Source organism: Argiope bruennichi, chromosome X2 (assembly GCF_947563725.1).
Source record: "Argiope bruennichi chromosome X2, qqArgBrue1.1, whole genome shotgun sequence".
Lineage (NCBI taxonomy): Eukaryota > Metazoa > Arthropoda > Arachnida > Araneae > Araneidae > Argiope > Argiope bruennichi.
This window is the reverse complement of record NC_079163.1, coordinates 127615034-127632367: the sequence shown is the minus strand read 5'-3', so window position 1 is coordinate 127632367 and position 17334 is coordinate 127615034. Positions and strand designations below refer to the sequence as shown.

General features: G+C 28.4%; 1 protein-coding gene across 2 annotated transcripts in view; it reads left to right on the top strand.

Moving 5' to 3' along the window:
- The window catches only part of LOC129960551 (uncharacterized), a 61211-nt gene that overhangs the window by 25790 nt on the left and 18087 nt on the right, over window positions 1-17334 (top strand). Inside the window, exon 2 of one of the 2 annotated variants that reach the window (XM_056074038.1) lies at window positions 4904-4942. The exons of the other annotated variant lie outside the window; for it this stretch is intronic. Within the exon in view, the coding sequence (XP_055930013.1) occupies window positions 4904-4942 (39 nt within the window). The remainder of the gene's footprint in view (window positions 1-4903; window positions 4943-17334) is intronic. 2 annotated transcript variants of the gene reach the window in all.

Sequence of the window (17334 nt, the reverse complement as noted above, 5' to 3'; positions counted from 1 at the left end):
TAAGACATTTTAAATACAGCACTAATTTTTAACAAGACATGTTTCATTTTTCAAACAGATAACCCAGCATGACGGCAAGTTTCCAACAAACTCCTGAAGTGTAAAATTAAATGATATCCCCCCAAATCGTTTCAGCACTAAAGCTTTGAAATAACAAAACTGTTAATTTCCTATGCGTCGAAAGATTTTTTCCACATACTTCCACAGAAAAATTCTCTCCTGTTCATCGATCAGAAAGAATTAAGCTTCTTGTGCAACAAGAAGCAAATTACCTGACGGCATTAAATCTCATCGACACAAAATGAAAGAAATTAATAACACAATTTGCAACGCCACTGATGCTAGAGATAGAGCTGATTTCATCTAGGGAATGAAATCAACTCTTTTGTCTGGAGGTAATTTGTTTTAATAAGGGTTATCATTCACGTTTGAAGGTAGAACTGTGTCGAGAAATTAAAGTATGCTCTTAAAGCTTAATTTATCCAACAACAACTCGTATTTTCTTTCAGTTGTTATTTCCATATATTTCTAGAAGTTTCATCATTAAATCGAATATTTCAAATCATTGATTTATTAAAAAGAAAAAATATGGATGATATCTGTACTTCAAATTCAGTTATAGTGACTAATTAGTTTTTAAACTTAAAACTTGTCAAGTATTTCACGTGCGCGTTTACACGAGGGCTCGTTTTATATCTATAATTTGTGGAAAATTCTATGTGTTCTTCCTTTCATCAAAAAATCGCAAAAACAGCTGCTAATGAAAAGATAAAATACTGCAGTGAGAATAATATTTAACACTTGATCCTGGAAATATGTCAAGAATTTCAAGTGCTCGCTTTCACATTGTTTCATTTAGCAGTTAATCGTTTTTTCTTCCCAATGTTTCCCATAATTTTTAGACAATTGTAGAAGTTTCACTTTTAAATTTTAAAAATCCGAAATAATTATGGCAAGAAAATAATAATTTAATAAATAAATACTGATTTAGATATTGATAGAGGTAAGGAACTTGCCCAAATGGTTAAAGCTTAAAACAATAATTTATCTGGAATTTAAACATTTTTTTTTCTGTAGTTTCCTTAAATTCTAGATGTCTCTAGAAAATAAGTAGCATGGTTTCATCTTAATAATTAAAACTCGAAATATTGGTGCTAATAATTCGTTAAGAAATAAAATGAAATCATGTTTGAAACCAATACTACAATTTTCATCTAAATCTGCATGCTGACTTTTTGAAAACCTTTAATAGAAATCAAAAAGAATAAAGATATTATTGTTCATTTAAACGGTTTATTCTAAATAACACAAAATATTATTTAAATAAGTAATGAAATATTGCATCATAATTTTAAGGCATTTATTTAATGTAAAAAATAAAGTCGAAGAACACAAAAATTAAATAGAAAGAATTTATAAATGTGCATTCATTAGTTCTTGATTTTCAATTCAGTAATTTTATAAATGAATTAAAATACAATTTTTCTGTTCTAATGCTTGATGAAAAATAAATGAATACTCGTCCTATTATAAACAAGAAAAGACAAATAAAGTTAAAGTACAATTTATTTATTCTCTAAATTAAATAAATATGTGCCCAGTTTACATAAGTCTGATTATCTCAAAATTCCATTGAAATTTATATCGATATATTATTTATTAAAAATGAAAGTGAACTCAAGCTGAAAATTATAGTTTTTACACGTGCATATTTATATGAAAAATCTCTAAATAAAAATATAATTTTCAATTTGAACGAAATATAACATGTTATCTTATACTTGAAAAGCAGAATTTCCTCGTTTCAATACTTTCTTAGAGTAAAAAAAAAGGTTTTTCTTTATGACATTAAACAATTCAAAGTACCCTTTTCTTCTACCGATTGAAACCAAAATTTGATATAAATTTACAGTTGTAGTCACATAACTTTCATTTATTCAAGTTTCTGTGTTTATGAGTTATTGTGTTTACTTGCATGCGAAAGTGCAGACTGACAGACAGTCAACAGACAGATTTTGTTCAAAATTTAATATCAATATATATTTTAGATGTTAGTTCTGTGCACTAGCTCTTGACATTTTATATTTATCGTGTTCACTTGCATGTAGACTGCAAGACAGATCATTTCTTGTGAACAGATTCTATTGAAAATTTGTTAGAAATCTACAGATTTAGTGTTAAGCCCATTTACCAAATTTCATCCATTTTGCTCAAAGCTTTTTTGAGTTCACAGACAGACATATTGTGTTCACAAACAGTTAGAGATAGTTATAAAATTGTATTTTTCAGACTCAGTGAGGTCTGAAATATGGAGGGTCGTCAAACTCTCGAATTCGAATTTTTTTGATAATTACAATAATCTCTATATTCTCTGTATATTTCGTAAACAAGAAAGTAAAAAATGGGTAGTGACATAGAATATATGCTTTAACTCTGTGAAAATGTAAGTTGTTGTAAATGTATTTCCTTGTGAATGTATTTACTCATTTACTTATGCGTCATTCTTCTGTTTTCATTCTCCTCCTCACATACATCTATTCTTCCTTAATGAGGCGAATTTCATTCAAGTCAAAGTTTTCATATTCTACATTTAGAATAAATTATCGAAAAATATAAATTATTGCACTTCAGAAAAGCACAATATGAATAATAAAATAGTAATTAATTTAATCGTAACAGAAGCAAGGTGGAACATCGGTTGTATTAGGGCATTCACCTTTCATGTGGAGTAAAAAACAAAAATTTATTCGCGGCTACCCAGAATTGTCCGCTTACAAACTTAATGAGTAAAAATTTAGCCTTTGTCTCAAAACCGTGTGATCATGTATATTCAAGCATCGCAAATATAAACTCGCATTATCTCTTCGGGGAGATAAATTAATCTATCAATCTCCAGTTCCGCAACTTCTCACATTAAGGAGAAAAATTAAAAACACATCGTCTTTTTTCAGTTGAAATTGTGCCAAGTAGAGAAAAAAATCAAAATAAATTTTTACTGTTTTCTTACATTTTTGCTCTGTTTTAGTCACTTTTGATTTTAATCTTAATCATTTGCAGCAATCAATAAAACATTTTCTGCTAAATTCTTGCTACTTTCTTTAGATTTGACATGAAATTCATTATCTGCTTTCTGCAAGAGAATATTAAATTTCTTTTAGTCTGGTTTATGCACTAAAAATTGCCATGAAATTTTGTAAGAACTGTATTGAATTAAAAAAGAGAAGTGATGAATTACCTTTCGGGGAAGTAAGTGCTTTTAAACATATTTTAAATCTCTACGTAATTACCATTTTTTATGATCATTAATTTTTAACCATTAAAAAAAATAACCTTATAAAAGCTTACGGGAAGACAATGATGATAAACATTGATAAAAAAGTGTATGTAAGCGCTATATCATGATTAAATTCAGAGGTAATTTCGCGAACTATTAATTAAACAAAAAATATATCTTTAAATATACATTAACGTTCAAAGGAATTAAAAACCCTTATTATGAAGAATAATCTATAGAGCATAATTTTTGAAACTAAACTTCGTAAATATCGATTTTTACTAATTTGTATACTCAACGTAATCTAACAAAAACTATATTTTGAGTATCATTTTATACGTCCAATGAAAGTGTTAAAAATTAATATAGATTTCAAAATGGAGTCATTTGAAGCGACATCGCAATCGCATAATAATACCATATAAAATATTACACATGTTGCTTTATGATGTAACTACAATATATATATATATATATATATATATATATATATATATATATATATATATATATATATATATATATATATATATATATATATATATATATATATTATTTTGTAGTATCGTTAAACCTTTCCGAGTCCGAAAAAAGGAATTAATTCTGAAAGGATGCTCTATCTGTGAAAACAATGACTCGAAAACCCTGCATGAGAAATTATGGAAATTTGATAGTTGGACTTTATGTAAGGAAATCATGTCTCTGAAAAAAATTATCTAAACAAAGTCTGTCAGTTTTTCCGCCCATCCAAGCTTATGTTTACAGGAGCTTTCAAAAACGCAAAGACTCAGACAAATGAAATATGACATATATTTCTAATACCAAAAGTGTAGCATCAAATTTTGCATCAAATCTATCATTGAGTTGATTATATGCCGGTATGGTCGCAACAAGAGTGATTATATTTAATATGCGATTTTTGTACCAAAATTAGAAATCAGTGTCAAATTTCATCACATATAGCTGAATGCGAAGTGGCACTATTCCAAAATGCATATTTGATTCTTTTTATTTTACCCTGAAACTATACATAAAATGCACCATATTGCTGAACTGCCTGAAAATCGAAAGGAAAACACTTGTATTGGAGTGAAAAGCCTGATTGTATAAATCGAGCAGAGCAACTGATAAGCGGCACGTAGCCATAAATTTATATCATTGATTATAAAAGAAAAGAAGTAGAAAATTCTAGAAAGTATCAATGCTGCCTATTAAAATGTAATGATTAAATAATATTTTCTTGATTCAAGGAATAAGATTTAGAAGTAAGCATCAGAAGAAATTTAATATCTCTTGCAAGCTTCTTCTTTAGACCAATGTTGAGAATTATTTAAGGATAACGTATCTTAGAAAGAATAACATAGTTTTAGTGAAATTGCTTCGCACAATTTCCTCAGTAAATGCTGAAAGAATGAATGCTCATTCTGTAATCGCCCATTTTTTATATTATTTTTAAGCATTTTTCTAGTATAGTACCCACAAAGTTTAGTAAAATCCTATTTTTCATCTTATTTGCATGCTATCATTTTTAATATTTTTGAATTCATAGAAGTATATTCTTTTTTAAATGCCATCTTTTTTGCCCATGCTTTTATTTGCAATATTAAAGCTTTTTTTAATTGCTTTTAGGACAAAGGTCTCTTCCAAAAGGTAGCATGGAAACTGTAGGTAAGAAAACTTTAGATAATTGTGTAAAAAAGTTTTATTTTAAAAAATGCTGCACAAATTTTTGTACCCTTCTAAAATAATTCAGGAAAAAAGGTTTTCTTTAAAAATCACAAACATTTGTTCCTTCTTTTTTCAATGAAATTTGGTGTCAAATTTAATAATCCTTGAAAACAGGTGAGTAAGCTTTGAAAAAAATAATTCTTGAACATTCAATCTTCAAAACTAATTTTGTACCTGAATTCGTTGTTCCAGGGGAAAAGATAACATGACTACTCATTTCATGCTTTTTTTAATAACTGAATATGAAAAACTGGTGTTCGAGTTTCTTTCTTCCCCTTCCCACCATTATCTTATTACGTATCCAGGTGCAAACTTAGAGACCTATTACGGAGTTTAAATTCAACAGCTCATATAAATGAAATCGATATTGTATTTTTTCCGTTTCAAAGTAGAATTCGACTAGATTCAGCATCTAAATAATCAGTCCGTTTCCAATGACCCTTGTCTTGAGTAAGTAGGAAAGGGAATTTGGTTTTCATAATATATACCATATTCCATATATATATAATTCATAATATATACCAAAATTTATCCAGAACGAACATGACAATTACCATTTTTGAAAGAATCTAAAAATGGTAATTATCAATTACCACATATAAAACTCTTACATTAAGAAATGATATCAGCACCTTAATAAAAAAATGGAAGTGTGTTCATTTCATTTATTTATTTAATGTTAATTTATTTGTTTGTTGTTAATGATTTCATTTATTACATTATGTAGTCTACTTATCTCTGAATAATTTCTTTCGTGAAATAAAAAAGAAGAAAAGGGTAGACCTTGAGTGAAAGGGAAAGCTTTGATTCTGACTTTGATTTTAAGAAGCCTTGTAGGGGAAGCTTAATAGAAGATCGATCATCCGACGAGGTGAAACGATAAATTGAAAGTCGCATGCAAAACCTGTAATCTCTTTTCGCTAACAGAGAAACATTTTACCCTTTAGGCTTGCTGCTTTCACTGTAAAATAATAGATGAAAACCCACGAAAGATTCCAGCTTTTAACCCTCTCAGGAAAATTAAATTGATCCGAAGAACTGAATAAAATTGAGTTATTTCTAAACTCAACATTGCTTTCAGAAATAGTGAGTGTTCAAATGCATAGCATTAAATTATAAAAAGAAATTAATAAAATATCTAAAACTGGGTGTAAGATTTTTTTTGTTTGCGTTCTGCGATAACTTATTTCAGTTACTTCTAAATCCTGGATAAAAATTTCATAGTTTGTAACTCTTTTTCAGCATGCAAAATTAGTAATTAGAGTTACGGCATAATTTTTCTTTCCATAATATACCTTAAAAGTTGGTAATAACAATTCATGATTTAAAAAAAAATTGTAAAATGTTCTTCCGGAAAATATTGGTATGTTCACCATATAAATTAAAGAGTATTTATTAATCTTATGCCTTAAAACTACTTCCAGGTACAATTCTTCTAATTTAAATAGATAAAAAAAATGAGTTACTTTTATGAAACATCGCTTGATTTTAAAATAAGATATGTTGTTCCGAAATTCTTAATTTCATTCAAAAATTTCTTAGCAATCGTAATAGTAATTCTAAGCCTTTTATTTTAAAGAGTATGACACAATTCATCCAATGAAATACTGTAAAAAAATGCAACGTATATAGAGATTATCAAAATATTTATATGGAAAGGAATCCGATTAATGGAAAAATTTTTAATGAACATGGAGCATGTTATTTTGGCATGCATTTGATAAGAACCATAAAATTAGATGAAATAGGTAACGAAAAAAAGGACAATTTTAGAAGAAAGATCAAAATTTCTCAGATCTAAGAAGTTGCGAAAGCTCCTAAATGTACTAAAAAACCCTAAAATATGGAAGAAACGTTAGATAAATACTTATATGAATTCAAATATGTATTGTTAATGTACATAGAGCTGATTAACAATATATATTTATATATTTCTTCTTCAGAATGAGAAGTTTAAATAATAACATAATTTTAAAAGAAAATTTGGAATTTCAAATCGATGATAAAATTCGTAGGTATTTTAATTAATTCATGTGTCAACAATAATGAGCCAGAAATTATTCAAAAAATGTCCTTGTGTTACTAAAACATAAAGAAAAACAAGAAGGGAAAGAAAGGTTTATGAGACAAAAAGTAATGCTAATTCATATTAAGTTTCAATATTTTCAACAGAATTTCATGATATGAATGATTAATATTACCTTAATTTTGCGTTTCCGGCACATTTATAATTCTTCATAAAATGGACTCTTTTTCAAATACTCAAGGCAATAAATTTTATAAACATAAAAAAGCTCAGAAATAGCAGAACTAAAGTTAAGCTTCATTCATTAAATAGTATAGATATAAATTTAATGAGGTAATCTAATAACGAAATAAATAAAATTTAAATATAGTAATCATTTTTAGAATAATAGAAATAGAAAGAAATAATATAATAATTAATAGAAAGAAAAGGGGAATAATTATATTTAAATTAATTCAAAAATTGGCGATACGATTGTCTTTTTCTCTTAGAGAATGAAAGCTAATGAGATTTGATAGCATTTTAAGGATTGATATTTTCACTAATAAAATCCTATAACGCAAAATTTTGATGAGATTAAAAGTTAAAAATAAATACGGCTTTTAATAAATAAAACCTTTTATTTTCAAGTATCTTTATTACCTATTTCTTAGTTTAGTTTTCAAACGATTTTGGAGATTAATAAATTATCATTTCCATTTCTGGAGAAAGATCCATCTTTTATATGCTCATTTAATTTGATTATTTCAATTGAAAAATCAAATAAGTGAAAAAAATCTAATCCATACTAATCCATTCAACAAAGAATATTTTCTCTTTGACCTAGCGAAAAAAAATTTCATAAAGAATTCGTTTTAGTAAACTTATTATGTGTCCCATTTGGTGAATAACTACTTAAATGTTTTTTGTTGAAAATTAATAAAATGCAATATAGCTTAAATAAATCTAAAGTTCGTTATCTTTATTTATATTACATCAATCGGTTTCTTATATTCTACTCCACTTCATCATAATTTTCATATAAATGGAACATTTTTATAACTTTCTTTGTGATTCAAATTGTCTTCTTTGATTATCTATTATAATTTATATATGCAATTATGAATCTTCGAATTGACATTTAGAGTCATATGCGTAATCTGAACCACGTTAGAAAACTTCGGTTAGATTCTTCATAACTAGTTTCCTTGTTGCTGTTGAAATACAAAATACTAAAAAATTTGTCAAAATTAAACATATTTTAGGTATTAAAAAAATAAAAGGTTGAATTTTGTGGATTTCAATAAACCCATCTCACACTCGTATTCAGAAAATAATAAAAGGAAATAATTTTTAATTTTTAATTTATTTAAATTTTAAGTTTTATATATCAAAGATTCACTTAGTATTAAATTTTATTAAAATTAAAGCAAAAAAAATTAAATGAATAATCATAAGTCGTGATATTGAATTGCGCAATCATCTCAAAATATTAATAATGTTAATAATTTTTGATATACTTGAAAACATAACGATATCTAAGGCATCGGAAAAAGCAACTTCAATAAAGATGTAATCTTTATTTTCTACAAAAAAACTTTTAGTTTTCTTTAAAACAACAAAACTTTTAAGTTGTTGAATTCCTTTATACCCTTAATGCATTGTGCATACCTAGTAGCTGATATTCCTTCGCGAGCTTTTCCATTATGCAATTCCTACGCACTGAAAGGTGAAAGGGGAAGAAATGATAGATTATGGAGCTTTATGACAGCTTTCCATAGTGTGCTTTCCATCTTTAGTGTGCTTCCGAAAATATAAGCTTCTTATTTTCTGGGCATTTCTGGAAGCTCAACTTTTTATTACTTCAGATGTCATTTTATATCCATTTCAGCTGAAGCTTTGGAAATTAAATTAAAATTTAATAATATATATAATTCTCCTTATGAATATATCTGACCTCTAAATCATAAATACTAAAAGTTGCTATTATGAAATTTCAGAAGGACTTCTCAAAGTATTACATTGTTATCCAATGTTAAAAATAGCTTTTCAAATATAGATATGTGGCGTTGGCAACAGGAGCTCAAATATACTCTACCTGTGACGTCGGCAACAGCAGCTTAAAATACATTATTATTATTTAAAAATAAATGTCGGATGTCATTTCTATTTGATTTTTCTACGGTTGAAGCTTTGGATTTGGTTGATGTGTATCGCAAATTACTTTACCAAGTAGTCAAAGTGCTTTAAGTGTTATTAATTAAAAGTATGGTTTTAATGAATTGTGTTTATTCTCCATTGCCAAAGATCTTCTTATTGCTTTTGAATCAGAGCAGTTAGATCTCCACAAAACATATTTGGAGCACTTCTTTAATTAATCTATCTTTTAGTGGCTTTAATGGTCAGAGGATTAATAGTTTCATTATACTACGAAGTTGTACCTATCACAACAACCAAATGCTATGCAGCTGCTTGATTGATTTGTTGGATCATTGACTCGTTTTAAAGTGGATTGGTAAAGTGAGGTTTCTTTCGGGAATTTCTGATTATTTTAGTCTATGACCAGATGCAAGAAAGGGCACCTGAAACAGGGCTTTATTCTGAAAACGTCATGCCATATCAATGTAAGGAAGTTTGATTCACGTGCATCAGGCTCATTTACACGACACGGCTTCGATAGATTCGGGTCTAAAACAGCCCTTCGAACACACAGCAGAAACTATCGAACACCAGGACACGCGAGTCTCTGTCTTGCAGTGAATCAATATTCAGTAATTAACTATACAAAAAATGTAACATCGTTTTATATACGCTAGTTAATCAGTTTACTTAGGTAGAATTCCTGAGCACACGATAAATAAAGATTATTTTCGGCATGCGGTGTTCGTCGAACCCAAAATTGAATACAAATATATCTAAAAAAAATTCTAAAATTCCATATCAAATTTCACTTTTGCTTTCTCGTATGAAAATAGACAATATTGTAGTTGTCCAAAAATCTGAACTCGATGCTCCAAATTGACCTGTATACGAAAAATATTTTTGTGGAGTTATCTCTAACTGTGATTTCAATAATTGAAGAACTCATTGAGCTGAACGGAGGAAATGTGTTATATGGTCTTTACACCAAATTTTTTCAAGATTTTTATCAAATTTTGAAAGAAATCCATGTAGAAAAATTCCGTCTGTCTATCTATCTTAGTACAAGTGTACACGATTATCACAAAATATTAAGAACTAGATAGATAAAAGTGGATATGCTGTTAGCATTTAAACAGAAGATCCATATCAAACTGCAAATCGTATGCATATGAGCGCAATAACTCGAAAATAAAGCGATTTAGAGAAACGAACATAATCTTTATAATTTAAAGTTTATAATCTTATTTCTAAAATCATGACACATTTTAGTTTCAATAGGTTTCAAAGACGTCCAAATGAATACTCAATTTTCTTTTCTTTGCTATGAAACACAAAATGTTCCAGTGCTGGACTCTGAAAATATAAATTTGAAATCTTTTTGGTGTTCATAGCCTTGCTCAAGTACTCCATTTTTATGAAGAACGAGAAGTATCATTTTTTAATAAGGGGAATACGAGAAAATTTTTGAGAGGTCATTTCAGCTGATTCAGCTTATTGCGTTTTTATTTTCTCGTATACGAAGTATAGAGAAAGTATTGTAATCGTCAAAAAATTCAAACTCAAGTTCTCGACGAATCCTCACGTTTCAGACCACCCTGAGTTCGATAAACCCATTTTTGGCATTGTGTCTGTCTGTGAACATAATAACTCAATAACGCTTTAAACTAGACAGAATGGTATATGGAATCATGACTACATTTGCAGATTTCTATCAAATTTTGAGCAAAATCCATTCATAGGAAATACAAATGAGCTCAGTAACTCCAAAATGCAAAGAGCTTGGTTAATAAAATTTAGTGCGCAGATTTAGTATCTAAAATATAAGTTCTTATCAAAATTTGAACCAAATCTATCAAAGGATTAATCGTCTGTCATTCTATTTTCGAATGCCTGCAAACGCAATAATTCACAAACGGAAACTTAAACAATGAAGTTCGATACGTTATCACAAGATTACAACTGTAATTCCATGTCAAATTTTGGTTCAATCCGGTCGACAAAAGGGCTTTCAAGCTTATTTTGTCAATAGATTCAGTAAGAATGTTAAGGAACTATATTTCGTAACTATTGTTCATTATAAATGTAAAGCTTTTGCTTACTCAAGACCCATAATTTTATTCGAGGAGAGAGAGATAAGATCGGAATTGAAAAGTATGAGAGAAAGTTTTGGATGGCCACTCCCACTCATTTGAACTACCACTTTCCCATTCATATGAATACACAAAAGAATAAATAGTTAGTCAAAGGAAGGATTTCATTAAAAATCTAATACTAATCTGCATCTATGATGCTAAAATCATGCACCGAATTTTCTCCATCTAGATGGTTAAGTTTTTGAGTTATTCTTTCCTACTTTCAAGCTGACCAATTTCCTTCAAAATTTGATGAAAATCTGAATTTTCTTGTGAATACCCTTCCAAATTCGATCCTTTTATTTCTTCGCATAAGTTATCATTGGCATAATTTTAAAGAGAGAAATTCAGGACTAAGGATTCAAAATCTCAATGCCGAATTTTTTGATGATTGCAACGCTTTCTCTTCCTATATAAGAAAGTAAATCTGAAGTGGCCTAATGTTTCAGTTCAATAGAAAGTCACATAATAATCCAAAATATGAGGATAGTGTGTACAGTAAAATACTGAGAAATCAAGGATTCTGAAGGTAATCATAGCTCCAACAGGATAAATTTCTTACTTTCTGCTTTTTCTAAATATAAATTTGCTTTTTTTTTCAACTCTGCTATTTTATGTCATCAAATACTTTTTCCATTCATATATATCCAGCCCATTGCCTCATCTTTCATTTTCATCAATAAATAGTTTTCAAGGCCAGAAATTTAAAATTCGAGAAACAAATGTACCTATTAAGTCCTTATGATCGTTCCAGAAAACTATTAACGCTATTTCAAGTAACCCAACCTAAAATAAAAGTATATTGTTAAGATAAATTGAAAAGAATTTCTGTAGCAGAGCGTGTTATCCGTGTTGGGGAAATTTCCTCTGGCACTTTATATTCATCTGGCTAACCATTACCTTGGAAAATCTTGGTGCTTTAGATTGCCTGAATTTAAATAATAGGAACATTTTCGCAATTTTCAGAAGCTTCGTGGGCAGTAAGAATCCCTTTCTCAATTTCACATGCCAAACATTATTATTTTTGTTCTATAAGATGGATCCATTCCAAGTAACTCAGTCTTACTAAAATAAACGGAAAAGAAAGAAACATGAAAAAATAAAGGAATTTTATCGTGACTTTCTCATTACTTAGAGTGATAGCCACAAGATGAGGAAAGTAAAACTGTTTTATCTTTCGAACGTCGAAATTTACACAGTTACTCTCCATAAAGCCGTCATTTTCTGTAATGTATAGTATCAGAAAACATACAAAACCCTTCAATCTGAATAATGCTGTTTTATGAGGCGATTGGTGTCCATCACATCCGAAAATAATTACTCACAAGTAATTCCCGATGGATTTAGTCTATGTTTCACATGATTCTTAATTAAAATTTTTCAATTTAAAATATCTCTTTAAACAAATAAAATTATGAATTTAAATATATTTTTTACGTTTTTTTATTTAACTACACTACTTACATTTCATAAATTTCATATTTGTGAAGAAGGAGTTATGTAATCAATTTTTTCTAATGTTCTGAGGTTTGTGTAGAGACGTGCTCTCTCCGACATAATTATATCCTTAAGAGTTTTAGAAATATTATTAAATTTATTGTGTGAATTAAGGATAAATTACTATTTAATTTTTACACATTATTACTATTGTTCAGAATTAACTAATTAATTGTATTTCATATTATTTATGATAACGAATTATGAATTGAATTATTGATTAGCAAGAAATAAATAAAAGATAAATGAAAATTTAGAAAAATATTTTTATAAATCAATTCTAATCTGGTATTGTATCCAAAAATATAATCCCTTTTTAACAATTTTGAATCAAAACTATAGAAATCAAAACGAATTCGTAAAAGTGGAAAACTTTTAAACAATACTGTTAGAAAACTAAAGACCACAATGAATATCATGAGAAAGCTTAAAATATATCACATTAATATGTCATTAATGTGATTAAAATTATAATTAGCTTAGAGTAAATGGTCTTATTTTTAACGATTACGAAGGGATTTCAGGAATGACAGAAGATAAAGTGTAGTGAGAGCGCGAGAAAGCTCATACATACTTTTATCGAAAACAGTGCTACAGCTTTTAAGATTTTGTTTTGATTTCCATATTTTTGATTAAAAAATCATTAGTGATTATACTTTTAGTATCAATATTGTTAATTTATAAAGTTAAAAGAAATATTTCATATGTTTTAAAAAGAATTTTTTTTAATTGACTTGTTGAGTTTTACTAAAATATTTATAAGGGAATCGACTCATGTTTACGTAATACGGGGAAGGTGAACCATATGGACTTCACTCTAATATCTATTTCTAATCTCGCATCAGAAAGTACGAAAAAACATTATAGTTCAACGCACGACAATGTATAGTTAAATATTTGATGTCATGTTAATGTAACCATGATATACATATATAATTCATGTTTAACAGGCATGATTGAAATCAAGCCTGCCGAATTAAATTTCAAATAGAATGAAATTTGAAATGAATACGTTAGTTGAAAAGCAATTGTGACTTTAGAGCTTCAAAAAACCGATCCGATTTAAATAAAAACAATTTTGTTCGTCAACAAAGTAAGATTTTAGCGCTCTGCTAACATCATTTTCCCAATCCAGTTTGGATTTAAAAATAAATTCGATAGATCTGGCGAAAAAGCAAGTTTCATTTAAAACCTATTTTGAAAATTCAATCAATCTCAAGGTTGAGGTAATTTATTCTTCTTCTTTTAAACGGATTGATTTACAATCTGGATACCTTACTCTTACTCTTTTCATGACTGCTTTTTAAAGATTCCATTTTCGTACAGTATATCCAAGTATACATACTAGGAAAAAAAATCTAATAGAAGGTTAATTTATTACACAATAATTTAATGGAGTTATTTTTTAAATTGCAATGAAAGACTTCAATTTCAAGCGGTTTTCTTAGTCATTTATACTTACAAATAAATAATAAAGGATATCGCAGTTGACGAAATTTTTTTAGCCGTTTACAGTGTTGCTACCCACAATTCATAAACAACGCTCGAAAATATTCCCATGTAAAAAATGTTAGAATTGATCTTAACTTTTAAAAGGCTTGATACTGAAGCATTATATATATATATGTAATATAGTCAATTCATATTTACATCACACAATAGGTTATACCGCTTCATTTTAATTTTAGAATCCTCTGCACAATGTTTAATCAGAAAAAGAATTATGCTCTATAGTATATACGTAAAAAGCAAATAAAATCAACTATTAACACCAAAGGTTACCTTTGTCATGTGACATCGCAGTCTACCCTCTCTTGATGTTATATATCATTAATGATTAATGTTACACATTGCACTCTCATCCATATTATTCGTGTCAAACGTTGTAATTTCACAGTGAAAATTCCAATTTGGAAATAATTTCTGAATGAAAGTTTTGTCAAACAGCTTTCTCTATCTACAATCAAACTTCACAAAACTGTGTGAATGCAATTCCAAATTAAAAAAAAAAAAAACACGTCTGTTCATCACTTTAGCTAGATGCCAATAAAAAAAATTAAATAGTTTCTTTTTTTAATACCAGTTCTGTTCTTGGTTCACAGTACGATTCATGGAGGATTCAAAATATTCTTTCTCTCAGAATATGTTACATGAAGATTCCATTTTATGTCTCATTGAGACTAAGACGCTTCGATTGCAATAAAACTTTGCACTCTACCTCTGGATCATCTCTCTAATAATTCGAACAATTCCTCAATGAAAGATTTGTTTGACATTTTCCCCTATCTGCAGTCACACTTCTCGGAAATGTAACATTCCTAAGCCAAATCTTCACTAAAGGCATATTCGTCACTTCAACAAAACGCAATGCACAAGCTAGGTAAAAATTTGGATGATTCTTTTAATGCCTGATATGTTCTTGATTCAAAATACACTTTGTGGAGCTTTTGCTTATTTTACTTCAAAAAAATCTCAAAGCACTCTTTCTTCGTGACTTAAAAAATGGTTTTATTGCATAAATAATACTCGATCTCTGAATCGTCTTTCTAATAATTACATCAAATCTATGTGAAAATCATTTCAATCGACCTTTGCTCCTTACTAGGTTTTTTTTAATTCTTTGATTTCTTCGTAGATATCATTTTATGCATATTTGCATATAAAGATGGACCACGCATTTCTATTTTTGATCGAAAAATATATATAGTAAAATGGTGAAATTTTTTGAGAAATTTATACCCTAATGCAATGCATATTCTTGGTAGGTGGCATTAAAGCATCTTGTTCAAAACACTATAGCAGAAAAAAAATTAAGTGTCGTTTAGTTATCTTCTCCTAACGTTCAATCTTTCAATTTTTGTCGTGTCATTCATTTCTCTGCGATCTGAAATACACAACGCCGATATTTGGTATCCTTACGGATAAAAGTACTTTTTAATACACGAAAAATAGATACTTTAATCCTAGCCATTATTTTATCAGTTCGTGCAATTCACGTTCTTATTACGAAACACATTAAAATCGTCAGTTTTCTGATCGATAAAATCGGATAGCTCGAAGCTTTTGACCAACTTATATCTTCCTTTTCAACACAGCTCTACTAGAATGATTTTCTCGTCTAAGAAGACTTTGGCAAAACTCCAACTTTCCCATTTGCTGGACTGGACTCAAGCACCGCTTCCGGAACTTTGGGCCTCTAAGTCTTTGTTGAATTTCCGCAGACGGATAAAGTCGTAACTTTTGTTTACCTTTCGAAAATATTACTTGGCAAAATTTCAATGACATAACATCCCTGTCGCTTTTTGAATGTAATTTGCTAAAGAAATCGTTGTTTGTTGCAGCTTTTCGTTTTTGTATTTTATGCATTATTAATGGTATTCTTTGCATCGTTTTTCGTCGAGTTATATATTAAGATTTTTAAGTAGAAACTGAGGTCTTCAGAATTATTCAATGACTTTTTTAAATCGAATGTTATTAAAGTATAGTAACGGTCTACGTTATTCCACTAAATCAGTCAGAATTTCCCACCAATGAATTGAATTTAAATATAATTTTTAGATTTGTTATAATAAATAGCAAGAGTTATGTTTTTAATATGAAGATCGATTCTTCATAACGGCCGTATTCTTTAAATATAACTTTTTTAATAATATCTAAATTTATTCAGTTCTATAGAACAAAATTTTATCTTATGGTGCTTCTTGAATCTATTAATTATTTTATATTTTGTTAAATACTAATAGCTGGCATTAACTTAAATAAATGGCTGATGAAATTACCAATATTATTCTCTTAAAATTAATTGAAATGATAAAAATTTATTCACTTTATACATTTAAAATTTAGTAATTTATGCAATAAAAAAGCGCAGTCAATTAATACCGTTTCTTAAACGGTAATAAATAAACACAGTAAACCAATCGCATTATAAAATATGTGTTACAATCTTTTGAAATGAAAACAGATGGAAATGTATTGCTTTTCTTTTCATTATTCGTATAATATTACTCTAATCTTAGGAATAAAGCTTAGTTCATATCAAATGATATGTTTCCTAAATTGTAAAACGATCACGTTATTCATATAGTGTCAATTCATACGATATCGCAATAACATGAACTGCGCATGTCATCGAACATCTTAACTCCACATTTTCTTACGTACTGTTACGTCAGATCCTCTACAAAATGCTCTAGGCATACGAAATTTGAAAAGAAATGGCTCACTGGACGTGAACTCGGAATGAAACTGTAATGAATAGTGAGCCTCAATTGCAAACAAAATCCTCCCTTATAAATAATCCATTCCATCTAGATTGTCCTCCGATTTCTTATAATAAAGTCGGTATTGCGTGTCTCTGAAGTTTCTGTGCTACAAATATTCAAAATGAAATATTTTTAAATCGTATTTAAAATATATTGTCCGAGAAAATATGTTCTTGACACCTAAAGTATGTTCTTGACGTCAAGTTTTCTTTTAAAAAATCAACACATGTTTTAAGTAAATCAACGGAGATACAAAAATCATTCAAATCAAACAAAAAATCATTCCACTCG